The sequence below is a fragment of the Plecotus auritus genome, assembly GCF_963455305.1.
Source record: "Plecotus auritus genome assembly, chromosome: 4".
Classification (NCBI taxonomy): Eukaryota; Metazoa; Chordata; class Mammalia; order Chiroptera; family Vespertilionidae; genus Plecotus; species Plecotus auritus.
Window position 1 is genome coordinate 80,106,208 of NC_137775.1, and position 20,793 is coordinate 80,127,000.

At 37.1% G+C, this 20,793-nt stretch overlaps 1 protein-coding gene across 1 annotated transcript in view; it reads right to left on the minus strand.

Annotated features, from left to right (window-relative positions):
• Positions 1–215: 215 nt before the first annotated feature.
• Positions 216–20,793, minus strand: part of HCRTR2 (hypocretin receptor 2) — a 110,510-nt gene continuing 89,932 nt past the window's right edge. The window contains exons 4-7 of the mRNA XM_080665051.1: positions 16,620–16,735; positions 4,825–5,045; positions 3,021–3,142; positions 216–999 (exon numbers count right to left, since the gene is read on the minus strand). Of these exons, the coding sequence (XP_080521177.1) occupies positions 770–999; positions 3,021–3,142; positions 4,825–5,045; positions 16,620–16,735 (689 nt within the window). The 3' untranslated portion in view covers positions 216–769. The remainder of the gene's footprint in view (positions 1,000–3,020; positions 3,143–4,824; positions 5,046–16,619; positions 16,736–20,793) is intronic.

A 20,793-nucleotide genomic window follows, 5' to 3' on the forward strand; every position in this document is an offset into this window, starting at 1 on the left:
GATTTTACCTTATTCTTAAATGTTGAAGCTAATCTTAGAAATGGAAATTATTATGTATTCATAGTTACTCCAAAATCTTTATGCTAACACTGTGTCTTACTGGCCGTATGTTGAGATGAAAAATGTTAGCCATGGTAAAGTCACAAACCTGAGAAAATTGTGTTACTGAGTGATAGAATTCATGAAAAATAAAGTTTAATAATATTTGTTTTTATGTGGTTTTGGAAGGTAGCTTTTGAGTTATCTAATATAATATGCTATTCTGTAAATAAATATTCTCTCAGATGTCACATCAGAATGACAGTCCCTTGTGATTTTTTTTTTTAATCAATGAAGTCAACTAACATGTCTTTAATTCAGTTTGTAATTGCTACTTCTTTTAGTTTCTGAAAGAAAATTACAGGAGAACTTTGGGAAATTTTTAGCAACCAGTTTGAATGTGAAATGGGAATAATTCGAATTGGAAATACTTAAGCATTTAATTCACACAAAGTATAATACAGGAAACTGAAAGTGAAATGGCCTGAAATAAATTCACTTGAAAGTTAAACGTCTAACATATTTAAATCAATAGTTGAGAAATTAGTTTAAACTGACTTTTATTCCCAAAGAGCAATAGGTTTTTCTTTTGCAAAAAGAAAACTGGGTCCACAAAGTAACTTTAGCTTCAGATCGGTCAGATCATAAAATTTCCGTGAACAGAGATTTAAAAAAAAAAAAAAAAAAAGAATCATTTTACTCAGGTATCCTTGTAATGTAAATCAATATTCTACCAGTTTTGAAGCAGCCCCGCCCCATTGGCTGCTGGGAGTGTGCTTATACTGGTGAGCACGACTTGCTCTGAGAGTTTTGATATGTTATCAAAGTTGCTGATCTGGGTGGTCAGGGACTTTCTGCTCTCTGTGCTGGTCCGCCCCCTGGCGAGCCGATCCTCCTGGCGATGGTGAACGCCCAGGCAACAGCATGAAAATGCAGCTTTAAATTCCTCTCGAAATTTTCCTGGCAACCGGGGGAGAATGAAAGGAAAAAGAATTGTGCGTAAATATATCTTAACAAATCATGAGTAGGGTACAACTGAGTAGCTCCCTTGAGCCAAACGAACAATGAGGTGCCACATTTTGCAAAGATGGGGAGAATAGGAAAAGGAAATTGCCTTATGGGAAGCTTGGTAGAGTCTTGAAACAATGAGGTATTTTCATAAAATAATGAGACTGCTTTTCATGCTTGTATTTGGAGTCTGTCTCATTCCTGAGTCAAACCTTATATATTTGTGAGTGTGGGTTACTTTTAAGTAGTTAACTATTATAAAAATGATCAGTAGAAGAATGTCCAGAAATATTTAATAATTTCAAAAATGATAAAACTTATGTTGCACACAGCTGAAACTATACAGACTTACCCCTTTTACTCAGAAGAAACTTTTCTACCGAAACAATTGAACAAAATATCTAGAAAAATATACTAAAAGACCTACAAAGCCCAAAGTTTTATAATCTGCATAGGCAGAACAACACTTAAAAAACACACACAACAATTTTAGAAGTTATTCCTTGTCTTTAAAATTACTGACACGGAATTGGAGAGGTAGGAAAATGAAACAATAACCTTTTTAAGGGTAAATGGCAGTGTTGGGAATTATAATTTATTTTTTTCTGAGCCTCAATTACCAAATTGGGTTATTGAGTGATTAAATGTGAAGATGAAGGTTAAGGGATAATACAAGAGCAGGAACATAAGTCCGCCATGATTATCAGCTCACTCTTAACCACATAATAGCATTTTGACTTGTTCTGTGGCTTCTGTTTCAAACATTTCCCCTTACAACCTCCTAATAGGTTTTACCTGCTTAGTGCAAGGCTCAGCGCTTTAGTCATCCCTAACCCCTTGCCAACTGCTTCCTCCCTGCTTTCTAAGTCACAGTTCCACACGCCCCTCTCCCTTCAAACAGCACTGAGCAGTCTTATCTGGTTGTCTCAGACCGAATGCAGTCTTTGTTTTGGAAACTGGAATTGGGTGTGTCAGGGAAGGCAATGAAAAGGGGCACCTGGTCACAAAACAAGCCTCACACACATACCACCTGATTTCCTGAACTCTGAACTAAAGCAGATAATACATATAGGGTATGTGCAATGTTTGAATAAAAAGTTATTTTTAAAAAATCAATTATTGACTAATTTTTATTTTTATAATCCAGAAGGCCAAATATGAAGTTACAAAATGCACATACTTTATTAAGTGTGCAATAAAGTAAGTTGCTTATCACTCCATATATAATTATCAGATATTTGGAAGTAGAAATGAAAAAGAAATAGCCAACCAGTTATAGAATAAGACAATGTAAAGACATAGCTAATTAAAACACAGTTCTAAAAGTCAATCAGACAAAAATGTTTGTAAATAACAATAATAAGCTAAATAATTTTAATCATTGTATGGATTCATAAACAGGTTAAATAATTTATAGATGTGTGTGTGGTGTGCCACTTAGCTTAGGTGTTATTTAGGAGGAATATCATTTTTTGTGGTCTGTGAGGAATCTTGAGAAAAACCCGAGATGTTACACACAAGATTAATGTGAATAGAAAAGTTCCTAAAAGTGGAAGGGTTTCAATTCAATCTCAATTAGGCTACAAATGTTGGCCAAGAAAATAATGTAGCATGGCTGTTTTATTTCAGACAAATTTATTTCACATTTTTAGAAATTAACCTGTAATGTAGGACAAGCAAGATTCTGTGGTCTTCAGGTCTCAATTTTCACTTTCTTCCTATTGCAACATTTCTTCTAAATGTTATGGGTTGGAGGGAGGGTGGATCCCGTAGATAATTTTCTCTATTAACCTAGGTAGTGTGTTCCTGCTCATAAGGGGAAAACCTCAAGACAAATCACATCAGTAAAAAAAATTCTCACTGTATAGCACCTAAGCTCTTCATCGAGTTCAAGAGTGTTCAAAGCCTCTGGTCATTTCCCTCACCCTTGGTTAGAACTATGGCTTATATAGAAGAAGCAGTTGCAAACTTACCACTGAGAAAATTATAAATAATTGGGTTCGCAGCACTATTGGCATATACAAGCCAGTGTGAAAATGTAAACCAGGCATATACAGTCTCTCTGTTTTCTGTGTGGTTAAACATCCCAAATACTCTGTAAGCAAAGAAAGGACAACAGGAAATCTAGTGTGATTCTGGTGAATGAATATCTTTTCAATAATTATATTATGCAAGAGCAAACAAAAAAGATATACATTTGAAGAAAATGTTTTGTGTGGTAAAGAGAAAATGATTTTTGAGGTTATTTATTTATTTTGTGGAAAAGAGCAGAATGCTCAAAAAATTGAAAATATTCTAAATTAAACATGGACTTTCTCCTTAGAAAGCAATTTCCTTTCCTTGAAAAGGAAGGTATTTAAGTTGGAAGAATAAGAGAAATACTGCGGACGTGTAGGTATTTGGAAGTAGCTTAAGGAAAGTACAAGTGCTGAGATGCAGGAAATCCAAATGAGCATTCCAGAGAGCAGTAAATCTAATTTTCATTGAATTTAGACTGACTAAAATGAAAGTACAAAAAGAAAGAAAGAAAAAAAGAAGAAAAAAGCGAGGAGAAAACCCATCCATTTTCACAGCATATTTACAAAGTTCTTAGGGGCAGAAAACGTCATTTGGCATAAGATCACAATAAATGTGTATAGGATTGCTATGGGCAAGAAAAAATAAGAAGGAAATTATGGAATGATAGGGAGAGTCAAGTCGCTCATTTATTTGTGACCCAGTATATGTCTCAAGGATCCAGGCGGCTGAAATCTTTTACATTTAAAACTGTGCCTGCAGTAAATAATGTTACTAAACAAAAGTGCTTTTTCCACTTTTTCGCCATTGAAAAAGCCACGAAGCAATCAATAAAAGGGCCAAAGAGAATGAGAAATCTTTGCAGCTGATTCTACCACCTTTTGTCTGCGCGACTCCAGCCAAAGCTCTCTCCAGAGTCCCCAGCTGCGAGGAACATGATATTGACCATGAATCAGGGAAAAGTGAGAGCAGCAAACCTAGTTGTAGTTCTAAGTCTATTATAAACAGAATTAGAATTACTTTGGGACCAGTCGACGTGCAACAGTTCTGATGATTCCCAATAAAGTTGGCTGGCGATGAAGTTCAAGTGTACCATTCATTGCTCCTGCATTGGCTGTGTTTGTGTTGATCAATTGTGTTAACAGTGTATCTGCAGGGTAACACATGACAGACTTTCCCTGGCTGAAAAATTTTGAACTGATTTTTTTTTAATTAATATTCACCCTGAGTTTGATTCGATGACTTTAAGAAATGGATTTTCTTTCTTTCTGTTTAAACATTCAAACACAGTATGTGCCATGAGTTCATTTTCTGTGCATGTGCTCACACATATACGTTTAAGCATAATTAGAATGCTAACAAAACATTCTTTTCTCTTTTTTAGCCTTTAGATGGAATTCTGTCACAGTTCCCCGTGTCTTTGAAAACTTTGGAAAACCCATTTGTTCTGATCAAAAGAGAACTCCAAGCTGTAAATGAGTTTTTTTGCATTAGAACTTTTTTTTCTGCAATTAGATTGAAGAGATCAGGGAACATCTGCTTTGTGTCTGCCATTCAACAGTGAATTTGCATGCACAAGAGCATTTACAGTCTGAGCACTCCAAAAGGATGTTTGCCTTACCTGCTGGTAACAACACAGTTATCAAGCCTGACAAGCTATCTAGACAGAGGGCTTCAGTTTTTCTCTGGCTTAAAAAAAGAAGTTCTTAAGAAGCAAGAAATGGCAGTTCACTTTATTTTCAAATAATAGGTAAACTGTACCTCTTTAGCACGTTGAGGATGCTAATTGGTAGATAGCAAATTGCAAACACCAAAAGCACCACCATCAGCATCCGGGCTGTTTTTCGTCTGGCTCGGATCTGCTTTATTTCAGCAGCCACGGCGCTAATCCTGGACTTGGTCTGCTGTCCTGACCCTCGAGGCTGTGAAACAGGCTGCAGGGGCTTCCATTTCTTCTGAACCACAGATGATGTTCCAGGGATCTGAAAGAAGCGGAGAACATCTATTGCTATCTGACTTTGGAAAGTTCCACTTTGGAGAAGTAATTATATGACAATAGTAAGGAGCGTGTCCCAGACACCCATGGTCTGAGAGGTTCAAGAGCCTGTTTCCCCTAGAATGTTTGAATGGAGCATGTTCTTGAATAATGCATCCAAATGCCAAGTAGGAGTTTGAATAGAAAAGAAAAATGTGGAAACACCACACATTTGTCAAGGTCTAAAGAGAGCTACAAATGGAAAAGATATCTCTTTATTAAAAGAGAAGTCATATATCCAGACAATGGAATATTATTCAGTGCTATAAAGAAATCAGCTATCGCCCTAGCTGGTTTGGCTTAGTGGATAGAGCATCCTGCCTGCAGACTGAAGGGTCCCAGGTTCGATTCAGGCCTGGGGGCACATGCTTGCATGACCCCTCCCCCCCCCAGTAGGGGGCATGCAGGAGGCAGCCGATCAGTGATTCTCATCATTGATGTTTCTATCTCTCCCTCTCCCTTCCTCTCTGAAATCAATAAAAATATATTTTTCAAAATAGCTATCAAGCTATAAAAAAAGAGAAACTTTAAATGCATATTACTAAAAGGAGCTAATCTAAAAATGCTGCATATTATATAATTCAATTACAATATACCTTGGAAAAGATAAAACTATGAATACACTAAAAAGGTCAGTGATTGGCTAAAGGGAGGAGGGATGAATAGGCAAGTATAGAGGATTTTTAAAACAGTGAAAATATTTTGTATGATGCCATAATAATGGATACATGTCATTATATATTATACAATGTATTTGGATATAGTGTCCAAACCCATAGAATGTACAGCATCAAGAGAGAACCCTAAGGTAAACTATAGACTTTGGGTGGTTATGATGTGCCAGTGCAGGTTTTTCAATTGTAACCACTCCTCTGGGGGATGTCGATAATGGGGAAGCTGTGCCTAAGTGGAACTGGGACAAGTAGGAATTCCCAGTATCTTCTAGTCAACTTTGCTGTGAGCCAAAATTGCTCTAAACAAAACAAAAACAAAATAAAAACAAACTTTTAATTAAAAAAAAAAGAGGAAAATGAAAACTGGGTAAAACAGTAAAGAGATGACAACTCCATTATCGTCTTAGGAATCCTGGTTCAGCTCAGATACCTAAGTTTAAAGAGAAGGAAAAACACAGGTAACTGCATTCAATCCACCTGAATGGATTTTCCATGTATCACTACTGCCATCTGCTGCCAGCTGGAGAGATAGGACTTAACTACCTTTTGCTTTTTATTAGGTTTTTCGGCTTCTCAAGTTTGGCCAATGCAAACCTTTGAATGAAGGGAATAAAAAATATTCTTTGTTGCTTACTATGTATTGTTATGAAATTATTTGAAACCAGTTTTATGGTTTGGCACTTTAACATGAACACAAAAACACTGAGAATCCCTTGTGGTCTTATATTAACATTTCAAATACCTGGAATTTGTAAAGACAGTTATACAACTTGTACTTTTCCATTTCTTTTCAAAGTTACTTGATAAAAGCAGGGAGTCCCTCCAAGTATAATATTTTCTTAATTATAAGCTCATGGAGATTGATAGGGTTTAGTGAGCAAAACAATAAAATTCAGCATGTGTAATTTTTTAAAAAGGAAAATGTGCCAGCAAGCACACCATAAGGCCATCTTAGTTCTATTAAGATCATTCAGCTGTTGCTTTTATGTCTGTGCGGCAAACCCTGACAGATCAATGTGTCCCTGTGGCCTCTGCGAATGGATGTTGGATGGGTTTTGTTGCTTTGTACATCACAAGAGCCAAGCGTGTTAGATAATTTCTAATTTGAGAAGAGACTTTTACTTTGATGCTCACACAGATGAATGAGCATGATGCTCCTTTTGGCCATAACTATTCTCTCAAACGGAAGCAAAAGAAGTTAATAGAAACCTGCCCTCAATTAGAAAAAAAAAAAAAAAAAAGATAATGATTTATCTTCTGATTCTACCTATCCTGTCATGAAGACTGACCTTTTCATATAGGCCCCCTCAAAATTCTTACCATTGGTTGGCAGGAGGCAGGAGCTGAGAATCTTTCCTATTCTGTGAGTCTCTTTTTAAATAGACATTTAAAAATATAATTGAGAAGAAGCTGCAATGGAAAGTTCCAGAAGACCTTTAGTATGAATAACTCTATAAATGTCTGCTAAATGGCCTTGAACTGTTTTCTAAATGATCTCTGAGAGATCACTTGAACCTTAGCAGTTGTGTTACTGAGTGCTCCCCTGAAGGAGAGGTTCAACAGTCTGCATCTGATGACTTCTGCAGCCATCAGAAACAGTCCCCATGATGGGGATCTGTCCCAGCGAGCATGGCGCTGGTCCTTGTCACCAGAAAAAACTACAAAAAGATGTGATAACATCTCCTCTTGTTTCCTGGCTAATTTAGTTAAAGGTTTGTCATTATGTCTGATCTTTTAAAAGAACTTCCAGTTTTATTGATTTTTTTGTTTTTATTTTTAATAAAGTATGCTTATTTATTTAGGTGCAGTTGTTATACAATATTGTATCAGATTCAGGTGCACAGCATTGTGATTCAACATTTATAGACCTTACCATGTGATCACCACAATAAGTCTAGTAACCAGCTGTTACCGTATAGTTATCACAGTATTGCTGACTATATTCCTCTCCACCTTTTTTCACCCATCCCTCCATCCCACTCTCCTCTGGCAACCATCAGTTTTATTTTTTTTAAAATGTTCATTTCCTTTCTGTTGACTTTATTGCTGTGACATTGGTTAATAAAATTATGTAGGTTTCAGATGTACAATTCTATAATACATCATCTGTATATTGTAGGCTCATTACCCCAAGTCAAGTCTCCTTCCTTTACAATTTATCCCTATGCCCTCCACCACCTCCCCGCCCCCTCCCCAATCACCACTAATCTTCTGACTAGTGTTTCTACCTACTGCTGAAAAGGGGGGATTAAAATTTTTAACTATTACTGTTGTCTGTGTCACTTTGAAAGTTTTATTTCTTTTATTATACTTTATTTGCACTCTAATCTTTATCATTTACTTCCTACTATTGGCTTTCGTTTTTAATATTTTTTTCTATTTATAATTTCTGAAGGTAGAATGATATATTCCTAATTTGAGATTTTTTTTTAATACAGCAAATTACAGCTGTAAATTTCCTTCCAAACACTTCTTTGGCTGCATTTCATAAATTTTGGTGTATTGTGCTTTCATTTTCGTTCATCTCAGAATGAACAGAAGTATTTTCTAATTTCTCTTGAGATTTCTTCTCTTACTGATGGGTTATTTAAAAGTGTAATGTTTAATTTCCATATATTTGTGAATTTCCTAATTTTATTTCTATGGTTTATTTTTTGTGTAAATCCATGGTAGTAGAAAAATGTACTTTTTATTATTTCAATCATTTCATTAATTGCGAGAACCAACTCCAGCATGTAATACTTACAAGAGTTTTACCAAAAGGTTGGTGAAGCTTGGGGAGCTCAACAGGGTTGAGTCACATGTAGTTTACCTGTTGGAAACGGCTAAGAGGCATCTCCCCCAAACCTGAATAGGATTGTTAGCTGCCAGACAGCTCAGGGCATTTTATTGCCTCCTGTTGGCCAAACACCTGAACAGCTGTAGGCTATTCCCGAAACTGACAATCTCTGTAAACCCTTTGATACTGTACCCTTTGAAGTGTATATTTCCACCTTGCCTTGGGACAAATTGTGTTTAACAAAAGCACGGGTCCTTAGTCAAGGGAGAGTCTTCTAGCTCCTTCAGCTGGAAGCTCCTCTGACCCCCAAGGCCTTTCAAAAATACCTTTCGTCCACGGACTCCTTCTTAATCATCTACGCACAGCCCCTTTCTCCAGAATGCTGAACCCTTTGTAAGGCTGGGGAAAAGAACCCCGGCAATTAATGTACATTTTTATTATTTCAATCACTTTAAGTGACTTTAGGCTTACTTTATGGCCTATCATATGGTCTTACCTGGAGAGGATTCTATGTGCTCTTGGGATTCCATGGGCTACTGGGATGAATGTGTATTCTGATTTTTGAACAATTTGTTGCAGATATTTCTAGGTCCATTAGGTTGGTAGTTTTAAGTCTTATGTTTCCTTATTGATCTTCTGACTAGTGTTTCTACCTACTGCTGAAAAAGGGAAATTAACATTGTTAACTATTATTGTTGAATTGTCAGTTTCTCCCTCCAGTTCTGTAGTGCTTGCTACATGTGCTGTTGGTTTCAGTTGTTATGTGCAGAGAAGTTTAAAATTTTTATATTTTCCTGATGGACTGACTTGTCATTATGAAATGTCCCTGTTTATCACAATAATTTTTGTTAAAGTCTCTTTTGTCTCATTAATATTATGGCTACTCCAGCTTTCTTTTTGGTTACAATATTTTACATATAACCTATTTTTTTTTTTTTTTTAACATGAGCTGTGTCTCTTATAGATAGCATAGAGTTGGATCATGGTTTTTTGCTTGTTTCACATATCCAGCCAGTCTCTGGAGTGTTTGATTCATTTATATTTAATGTAATTATTAAGAAGATATACTTTACATCTGCCATTTTGCTACTTGTTCTCTCTATATAGTATGTCTATTTTAGTCCTCTTTTCTCCCATTGCTGCTTTATTTGTGTTAAGTAGACATTTTCTAGTATAGCAATTTAATTATCTTACTGATTCTTTCTGTTTACATTAATGCCAACATTTTTTCATCTACTTTTCTTATTATGGTTAAACCTACATAACAAAACTTAAAATTTTACCATTTTTAAAAATAAGACTTAAAATATTATTCTTCAATTACAGTTGAAATACAACATTATTTTATTTTCAGGTGTATGACATTTTATTTTCAGTGATTGATGTTTATATACCTTTACCAAATGATCATTGCAATAAATAGTTATTATAAGATTACTGACTATATTTCCTGTGCTATATATCCTCATTTACATTTTTATAACTGGAGATCTGTACTTCCTAATCTCTTTCACCATTTTCACTCATCCCCCAAATCATCCTCCCATCTGGAGACCATCAATTTGTTCTCTGTGTCTATGAGTTTGCTTTTGTTTTATTTATTTTGTTTTTTAGATTCTAGTTAACATTGGTCTTAGTAATATTTTGTTGGATATGTCTCCTAGAGTTTGCCCTAGGAGACATCAAACTAAAAAGACATCAAACTAAGTGGGACTACATCAAACTAAAAAGCTTTTGCACCAAAACAAACAAACAAACAAAAAACAACAACAACAACAACAAAAAAAAAAACACCTAACAATAAAACACAAAAGCAACCCACTAAATGGGAAAATATATTTGTAAATGATATATCTGATAAGGGATTAATATCCAAAATATATAAATAACTCAGACAGCTCAACATCAAAAAACAAACAAGTGATTTAAAAATGGTCAGAGGACATGAATCGACATATCTCCAGACAGCCAACAGACATGTGAAAAGATGCTCAACATCACTAATCATCAGGAAAATGCAAATAAAAACCACAGTGATATATCACCTCACACCTGTCTGAATGGCTATCACTAATAAATCAATAAACAAGTGTTAGGGAGGATGTGGTAGAATAAGAACCCTAGTATATTGTTTGTGAGATGGTAAATTGGTGCAGCCACTATGGAAAACAGTATGGAGGTTACTCAAAAAATTAAAAATGAAACTCGTATGACCCAGAAATTCCACTTTGGTTATTTACCTGAAGAAATCCAAAACACTAATTCAAAAAGATACATTCACTCCTATGTTCATTGAAACATTATTTACAATAGCTAAGATATGGAAGCAATCTAGGTGTTCATCTACAGACAAATGGATAAAGAAGATTGAGTACATATGGACAATAGAATATTATTCAGTCATAAAAAGAATGAAATCTTGCCATTTGCAGCAACATAGATGGACCTAGAGTATATTATGCTAAGTGAAATAAGGCAAAAACAGAAAGACTAATACCACAGATTAATTCTAACTTTCAATAATTTGCAAAAACTTTTCTCAAATATAGTTTAATTCTCTTTTTTCTTTGAATTACAACTTTTTAAAATACATTTTTATTGATTTCTGAGAGGAAGGGAGGGAGAGAGAGAGAGAGAGAGAGAGAATGAGATATCAATGATGAGAGAGAATCATTGATTGGCTGCCTCCTGCTCGCCCCCAGGCATGTGCCTTGACCTAGAATTGAACCCTGACCTCCTTATAGGTCAAACCACTGAGCAACACCAGCTGGGCTAAATTACATCTTTATACATTGTAAGCTGAATCTTCAGAGTTTTATAATTATTGCTTCATGCTATTGTCTTTTAAAGTCAAATAGGAGAAAATAATTACAAACAAAAATACACTTATACTCTCTTCTATATTTACACACATAATTACCTTTACTGATGCTCTTTATTTCTATGTGTGGACTTGTGTTACTGTCTTTTCATTCTGCCTCTGCAATTAAAATTTTCTGTTTATTTCTTCACATTAGATTGACTTGTCATCATCTAATATTAATTACTGGTAAGTTCTCTTAAAAGAGTGTTAAAGAATAAAGGGAAGTAGAAGAGACTGATAAAAGTTGAGAAGGGAAGGTCTTTCAAAATTGGAAAGAACTTTGAATGTTGAAATTTAGTGTCAGACTCAAATATTTATCATATTTCATCTACATTTCCATACAGAGTACCAGACACATAGTAGGTGCTTTTTAAATATTTGCAGAATAAATGAACATGAGTCCACATGTTGATTAAGATCCAAGTATTATAATATGTGAGGGCTAGAACTGGAAAGAATGCTTATATGCACACAGGACCAAGTAAACTAAGATTAAGCAGGTCTTTAAAAAGAGGAATTTTAGAAAAGAGTCTATAGAATTTCAAGACTGAGTTCAAGACTGTCAAAGAGAGAATTGAAGTCATTGATTGTAGCAAAGCATTGGATAATTCTTTTAATGATGCTTAAAGGTCTTGGAAAAAGTCAGACAAGGGCACACACATTGGGCGCTAATAATCTTACGCTTACTAATTCCGATGTATGTAACAGAGTCCATGCATCTTTGTAATATGAGTAAATAGGACAGGCATTCATTAACGGCCCACTTTAGTCTATGGCACTCCATGCCTTGCAACGTTGTTTATAGACATTAACAGTTGGACTTTTAAGAGCTGCTCAAGCAGAATTCCATATAATCACTCACTTGGGGTTAATTTACTTCATTTTAGCTGCTAAAGTGAACTCAGCTGGACTTCCCATATTCTGATATGTTTGTAAATGTCTTTAGTTTCACAACCCAGGAGTTTTACGGTGAATCTTCTGAATCATGTGGCTTGTACCAAACAGGACAATCCATCAAAAGAGTGTAAAGAGATTATTTCTAAACTTGTAATCCAATTTTGAACTTATTTTAGAGCTTGAGAAATGGAGAACTATGAACTTAAACAACCAAGAAGTAAATTGGCTGGGTTTGGTAGATATCTAATTATTCAACAGACATTTTTTTAATACTTTCTTTAGGCAAGGTACCATGTTAATTGTTGGGGTTGCAACTATGAACAAGATAGATTCAGGTATCCCCAAGTAGTTTTAAAGTTAGGTCAATCTATAAGTAAATGAATAAAACATAAGCACCTATTATATGTAATGCACACTAACCAGTAAAGAGATAGATCTAGGAAATGCTCTTAACACTGAATATCTAAACCTCAGTCTAAATCTAAAATATTTTTATTCTTACACTAGAGGCCCGGTGCACAAAACTCATGCACAGGGGAGGGGGGTGTCCCTCAGCCCAGCCTGCACCCTCTCCAATCTGGGACCCTCAAGGGATGTCCGACTGCCCATTTAAACCCCATCCCAGTGGGATCGGGCTTAAACGGGCAGTCGGACATCCCTCTCACAATCCAGGACTTCTGGCTCCCAACTGCTCGCCTTCCTGCCTTGCTGATTGCCCCTAACCGCTTCTGCCTGCCAGCCTGATCACCCCCTAACTGCTCCCCTGCCAGCCTGTTTTCCCCTAACTGCCCTCCCCTGCAGGCCTGGTCACCCCCAACTTCCCTCCTCTGCTGGCTTGGTCACCCCTAACTGCCCTCCCCTGCAGGCTTGATCGCCCACAACTGCCCTCCCCTGCAGGCCTGGTCCCTCCCAACTGCCCTCCCCTGCTGGCCTGATCACCCACAACTGCCCTCCCCTGCAGGCCTGGTCCCTCCAACAGCCCTCCCTTGCTGTCCATCTTGTGGTGGCCATCTTGTGTCCACATGGGGGTAGGATCTTTGACCACATGGGGGCAGCCATCTTGTGTGTTGGAGTGATGGTCAATCTGCATATAACTCTTTTATTAGATAGGATAGAGGCCTGGTGCATGGGTGGGGGCCAGCTGGTTTGCCCTGAAGGGTGTCCCGGATCAGGGTGGGGGTTCGGTTCCCTTGGGGCATGGGGCGGCCTGGGCAAGGGGCCTGTGGTGGTTTGCAGGCCGGCCACTCCCCCTGGCGATCCAAGCGGAGGCCCTGGTATCTGGGGTTTATTTATCTTCTACAATTGAAACTTTGTAGCCTGGAGCGGAGCCAAGCCTTCTGCTTGCTCCATGGCAGCAGCCATTTTTTGGGGGATTTATGTATCTTCTATAATTGAAACTTTGTAGCCTTAAGCGGAGGCCTGGGCCGGCCAGGGTGTGGGGAAAGCTTGGCTTCCTCCATCGCCGGGGAAACCCAAGCCTCCCTCCTGCTCCCTGAGGCCGAAGCCATCTTGGTTGGGTTTATTTGCATATTCACTCCTGATTGGCTGGTGGGCGTGGCTGGTGGGCATGGCTTATGGGTGTAGCAGAGTGATGGTCAATTTGCATATTACTCTTTTATTATATAGGATGCTCAATAAAATTTTTCTTCTCTAAGAATATTTTCAAATTCTAATTTTCCTCTGAACCTTTTTTTTTTTTTTTTATGAATAACTGGGCAATGGATTCCCCTTGTTTTCCTGTATCTAACTTTTTTTTTTAGCATTTATTTTTTTACTCACTTTTTTTTTTCTCATAAACTATTTATTGAGCAACTGATATGGGCTAAGCATGTACTAATGGAAGGATATAAGATGAAGGTGAGAGTGTACTGTCTTCAACGTAGTAGAGTAAGGAAGATAGACAAATAAAAAAGTCATTATAATGTTAGTTAAAAGTGCTACAAAAAGAAGTCTAATGAAAAAAGTAGTCATATAGTACATTAATTCAACCTATGCTTGTTATTTTAGAAATACACACATTAGTTAAAAGTCTGTATAATAGCATATACTATTCAAATATTTTATTTATTGAACACTTTCCATATAGTAGGCACTTGAATTAATTAATCTACTAAATGTAACAACACTGTGATGTAGATGCTACATAACCACACTTTAAAGAGGGAGAAAGAGAGGCACAGAAGTGGAAGTATGTAATTAACAAAATTCATCTATCAATTAAGTTGTAGAGTCAGGATTGAAACTCATAGTCTGGACCTTGAGTCTATGTTTATGACATGTCGGTCATTTCCAGTTATTCACTCCCCAGCTTCTAAGAAGATCCCCATTGCCCTTTGTGAGTAAAGGGTACTTCCCTTCTTCATGGTCAAGCTTAACCACATGACTTGTTTTGACTACTGAAAACTGGGGAGACATAACATATGACAGTTCAAAGCAGAATTTTAAGAGACATTACATATTTCTTCCAGCTTTCTAGTTCTTTCCCTCAGTCCCAGAATGGAATGTTCCAGGAAGTGATGGTCCTTCAGATTGTGTGGACAAATAGAGCATAGTTTCTGCCCATCCTCACCACTGATATGGAACACGAGTGAGACAAACTACTATTACAAGCCACACACTTGGGGTTGTTTTTCACAGCAGAATAACCTAGCTAACACTGACTAATATGCCCCGGCTGGACTGCTCACTTGGTTAGAGCATCGTCTCATACGCCAAAAAGGTTTCGGATTTGATTCCTGGTCAGGGCACATAGCTAGGTTGTAGGTTCCATCCTGGTTGGGGCGCATATGGGAGGCAATCAATTGATGTTTCTTTCTCACATTGATGCTTCTTTCTCTCCCCCCACTCCCACCCCTTCCTTTATCTCTAAAATCAATGAAAAAATATCCTTGGGAGAGGATTTAAAAAAAAAAAATCCATATGCTTTGTGGTGATGGGTCTTTTAAAAAATAAATAAAAACTGACTAGTATGATAATAGTTATCAAGAAGTGGGGTATAACAGTAACAGCTTAAAATATGTGGCATTGGCTTTGTGGTCAGTGGAGAGTGTTGAGGAAACCATCATTAGGATTTGGAAAATCACCACCTATGTTTTACAGTGGCATGCATTTGTTACTTTAGTTGAAAAGGTCGGGGAACAGAATGATAATAAGTGTTGGCACTGGTTGCATTTATGAGATCATAAAAGAAAGGACTTCTTTGCAAAAATAGAGGAATAGAAAATTTGGAATTATGAGACATACGGGGCTGAAAAATGCAGCTGTTGCTCATATCCAGCCACTAAAAGATGAACTCGAAAATTGCTTTGGATAACAGGGGATGAAGAAGATTCAAATTAAGACTCATCCTCAGACAAAAAACAAATAAAAGGTTTGTGAAATTATTTTAATGAATTGAAGTGGCCCAACAAATTCTTTCAGTTGGGTAAAATGTGTCAGAGCAAACAGACTAAAGGAATGGCTTTTCACAAGCCAGGTAAGCTCAAAGTACTGGCAATAAATTTAGAGACAGAGATATTGTAAGTAATGTCATTTAAATATACAATTTACAAGTAGAAAAGGCTGAGCTTTATCCTTTGTCTATACCTTTATAAACTGCTACATGTGTTTTTTTGTGATATCCTACAAATCAAGGTTTAGCTTAAATGCTACCTGCTTTGACTTAGATTCCCCTCCACTAAGCCTTCCTCTGATTCCCTGTGCTTATATTTATTAAGGTAATTTTCATTCTGTATCTGATTGTCTCCCTTCTGTAGGCTATGAATTTATCAATGACATAGACATTTAGCTTTTAATCAGATATGCATACAAAAAATACAATAAATGTTTGATGAATGAACCACTGAGTGATTTACTATATAAACTGGAAAAAGCAACATTACCTAACAAATTTTAGTATTCCCAAATCAGCACTATCAACAGTTTCTAAAACACTGAATTCTGCTGGAACCTTCTATTGTTCTAAAAACAACAACTTTGAAGTTGATTTAACCCATATAATAAAAATGCATCAGGAAAGTTTAATGGAATTTTAATTTGTTATTTCTCATAAAAAGTAAAATTCATAGTATCAGTCCTAGACAAAAATCAAGTCAATTAATCACAGAGGTTTAAATTTAAAGTCATGAAGGCAGTTCATAAAATACATTCCATAACTATCACTCTAAAGAAATGCCTGGACACATTGCCAGGGCCAGAGAGCCTCAGTGTTTTAGAAAAATGCACAATACTTTGCTAAGGATCCTCTCTTAAATTTTGTTTTTAAGCACATCCTGAAGAAAGCACAAGGACATTGTTTGAAATACATACCTGTCGGCACCAGAGTTTACGAAATATCTGCAGATAGGCCAACACCATGAGACACAGAGGTGCCATGTATGTCACCAGAAAGAAACAGATGTGATACATCTTGGGATAAATTTCACCTGGAATGAAAGTCAAAATAATAAAATCTTATAATCCATAGATATTTTTAAAGGTAACTTTGTTATTGTTGAGATTTACCTTCTATATAATTTCACTGGCACATCTATATACAAAGGGGAAAAATAATTTACATTAACTACTTACATTTATTCAGTGTATGTATGTACAAAATGTGAAGTCTTAATTTCATTTAATGACCCAGAGAGGAATAACAATTAGCTATTTCTTAATTTGTGCTGTCAGAGTCTATCCAGTCAAGTGTTCATTTATTGAAAGCCCTTATTTGTTTTGATTACATGGGGCTAATTAAAAAAAATTAAATTGGATTGTCCTACTCACATTTACAAGAAGGGACATGACTCAATCAAAACCTAATTACCAATGCTTTTGTTAAAATAGCAAGAGAGTGTAAACTCAGTTGATTTCTTCTTATTAAAATATAACCTGTACCTTCAAATGTGGAAAAAAATTAAAAAAATAAATACAACAAACATTTGATAAATAGAACACATACAAAATTAATTGTTAAGTATGTTGTGTGTATATGTATGTATGTATGCATCTACTTTTAATAAAAATGAGATTTTTAAGGGATTTTAAAGTTAGTATTTTTTATAAGTGTTTTTAAAATATATTTTATTGATTTCAGACAGGAAGGGAGAGGGAGAGACATTGATGATGAGAGCGACTCATCCATAGGCTGCCTCCTGCATGACCCCACCAGGTACCCTGGCCATAAATCGAACCATGACCTCCTGGTTCATAGGTTGACACTCAACCCCTGAGCCATGCTGGCCAGGCAAAGTTAGTTTTTAAAATGGCATGGGTGTTGTCTTTTTTACATTCATCTCACTTATTAGTCACTAGAGGCCGGATGCACGAAACTCGTGCAAGAATAGGCCTTCCTTCTTATGGCTGCCAGCACCAGCTTAGACTCTGGCACCGGGACCCAGGCTTCCCTGTGGTTGCCAGCAGGCACCTGGGACCTGGGCTTCCCTTGCAGCCCTCGCTTCATCTGGAAGGTCATCTGGAAGGACATCCGGTCTAATTAGCATATTATGCTTTTATTATTATAGATTATTATAGATAAGCATCTGTAGAAGTATAACTATTTCTTATCATTAATTCTATGAACACAAGTAAATCTTATCTCAGATTAGACATTTATTAAATAATCAGTTAATAAATTAATGAATGGCATTGTGGCTTAACATTATTACTATTATTATTATTATTATTATTATTATTATTATTATTATTACTAGAGGCCCAGAGCATGAAATTTGTGCATGGTTAGGGTCCCTAGCGGCTGCTGGCTGCCAGCTGGGGCCTCCCTTCCCTGGCTGTTGGCTGCCGGCTGGGGCCTTCCTGTTTAACACCACCCCCTGGTGGTCAGTGCACATCATAGTGAGCAATCAAACTCCTGGTTGGTTAAACTCCTGAGGGAACACTTTGCATATTAGGCTTTTATATATATACTAGGGGCGCGTTGCACGATATTCGTGCAAGAATAGGCCCCTGGCTTCACTCCCAGCCGTCTGGGACCCAGCAAGTCCTCGCTCCCCACCCCAGCCGCCCGGGAGCAGGCAAGTCCCCACTCCCTGGCCGCCCAGGAGCCGGCAAGTCCCCGCTCCCCGGCCACCCGGAGCCGGCAAGTCCTCGCTTCTGTCTAGAGCACCACTCCAGTAGCTCCCTCCGCTGCCGCGCTTCCCCTCATAGCAGGCTTCACACCGCTCTGCGCCTGCATATGCAAATTAACCTCCATCTTTGTTGGGTTAATTTGCATACTCACTCTGATTGGCTGTGGGCATAGAGGAGGGATGGTTAATTTGCATGTTTCTCTTTTATTAGGTAAGATACTAGAGGCCCAATACATGAAGATTCGTGCAAGAATGGGCCTTTCTTCCCCTGGATGCCAGTACTGCCTTGGCTCTGGCAGGAACCACCTTCCCACCTTCCCACACTGCCAGAGGCCCGGAGCGGCTCGGGTGGTGCGGAACGCCTGTGTCATCACCATGGTGAGGACGCAAGCGTCCCACCCTGCCCCTGGCTGCTCGGTGCCTGTGTATGCAAATTAACTCGCCATCTTTGTTGGGTTAATTTGCATGCTCACTCCTGATTGGCTGGTGGGCATCGCAAAGGTATGGTCAATTAGCATGTTACTCTTTTATTAGTGTAGATTATTTTGCTTTCCTAAAATAAATATATTACTGCTTTTTTAAATGCTTTAAAGGATATTTTTCTTACACTAGTATTTGAATATATTACTTTTACTTAAATGTAAAACAAAAACCAGAAAACTATCCTGCATGGATTCCATAGACATTAAATGCAAAAATTTTAGAAATAATTCAAACTAAAAGCTAAAAACACAAAGGGTTTTTAAAATTCATTTCTAAAACTTACACAAGTCATTTTGACTTTGATACTGACAATGGGGTTGGTTCCATACTGTCACTGAGGGATAATTCTATCTCCACCATGCATTTTATTATTTTCATTACTTCACAAAGGGCATATTGTATAGAAGCATGAAGACTCAAGTATGCCATCAAATGTGTTAAGGGCAATAATAGTCAGGATCAATGAATAATAATTGTGATGGTCACCATCCTAATAACATTTACTGAACAATCTTTCAATTCTTACTGAATATATTTTAGACATATCTTTAAGTTGAATATCCTCCACTTGATTTCATAGCCTTATCTTCTAGAGTTGGTTGAGTTTAATATTCGCCTTATTCTTCCTTCTAAAACTCGGTCTTCTTTCTCTGATAGAAATATTTTCCTACCATAATCTTCAGAGGAGACAGCAGGGGGTGTGTGCAGTTAAGGGGTCTAAGAGTGCAATGAGTCATTTTTAGCTTCTCTTTGGCCCAAGTGGCTTACACCTAGCTCATCAGTTTCCAACTCCCTTTCAAGCTTATCCTGTAAAACAGGCCAGCTACATAAAAAGTGCTGGAACCCAAGCAGCCGGACTAGAGGAATAACAAACAGCCATTCCCTTTGAAGTGCCACAGCCCCAGCAGCATTTGGTGAGCCAATTTCCAAGAAGAGTGACTTCAGCGCTTTCCAGGCACCTAAGTGGCTTTGAACTTTTGTTTGTTTTAAAGAAGGTGTCACATGAGCTCCCCACATAAAGATATAGCTTTGAAGCTTGCATACCTGGGAGGCCTTGATGTCTGCATCAGACTAACTGAATTGAGTGTGTGGAGGAAGGTAGATTTTAATGGGCTTTTTTTTTTTTTTTTAACTGTAGCTATGGTTCCCATCACTGTGATAACAGTCTGAAGTTTTAAACAGATGGAAGAGAAAGCTCATTCAGAGGTCGGTATATTTATATAAATACTTGGGAAAATATGTAATTGGCTGGTAAATACACAGAAAAGCTGATCAAGCAAAATTATACTTTCAGGCTGGGATAGTAGTTTGTTTCAATAAAGATATTATTATACATAATTGGGGTAGCATGATAATCTTAAATTACTCATTTCATGCTTAGAGTCTAAGCTGATCAGAAACCCAGAAATACCATGGAAATGTTAAATTGTCTGTGTTGAAGTTGTCTTTGTAGTCTCTCTGCACTTGACGAGCAATGTCTTAAATATATTTTAAAACGTTTATATACAACCTAGAATGTAGCTGCATGAAACTTGTCCCACTAAAGGATAATCTAAGTTAGAAAACAGCATTTTGAAGATTGACAACCATTAAAAATTGGTGTTTCTACTTAACTGATGAATAGGCATATCTGAATAAATTCTTGCATACATATTAAACCAACAAAAAAAAACAGGATATGTGGATATTTATTTCAGCTTTTAAATCAGAGATTAAAGAATAATATCATATATTAGACAAAACTTAATTTCTTTTTTTTTTAGAGAGAGTAGAAGGGAGGGGGAGAGACAGAAACATCTATTGGTTGCAATCAAGAATTGAACCTGAGACCCTGCAGTCTGGGTGCGGACACTCTATCCACTGAGCCAGACTGGCTAAGGAAAACTTAATTTCCCTCAGATGAGTTAATGTCCATTTGTGAGCCAACATGTTAA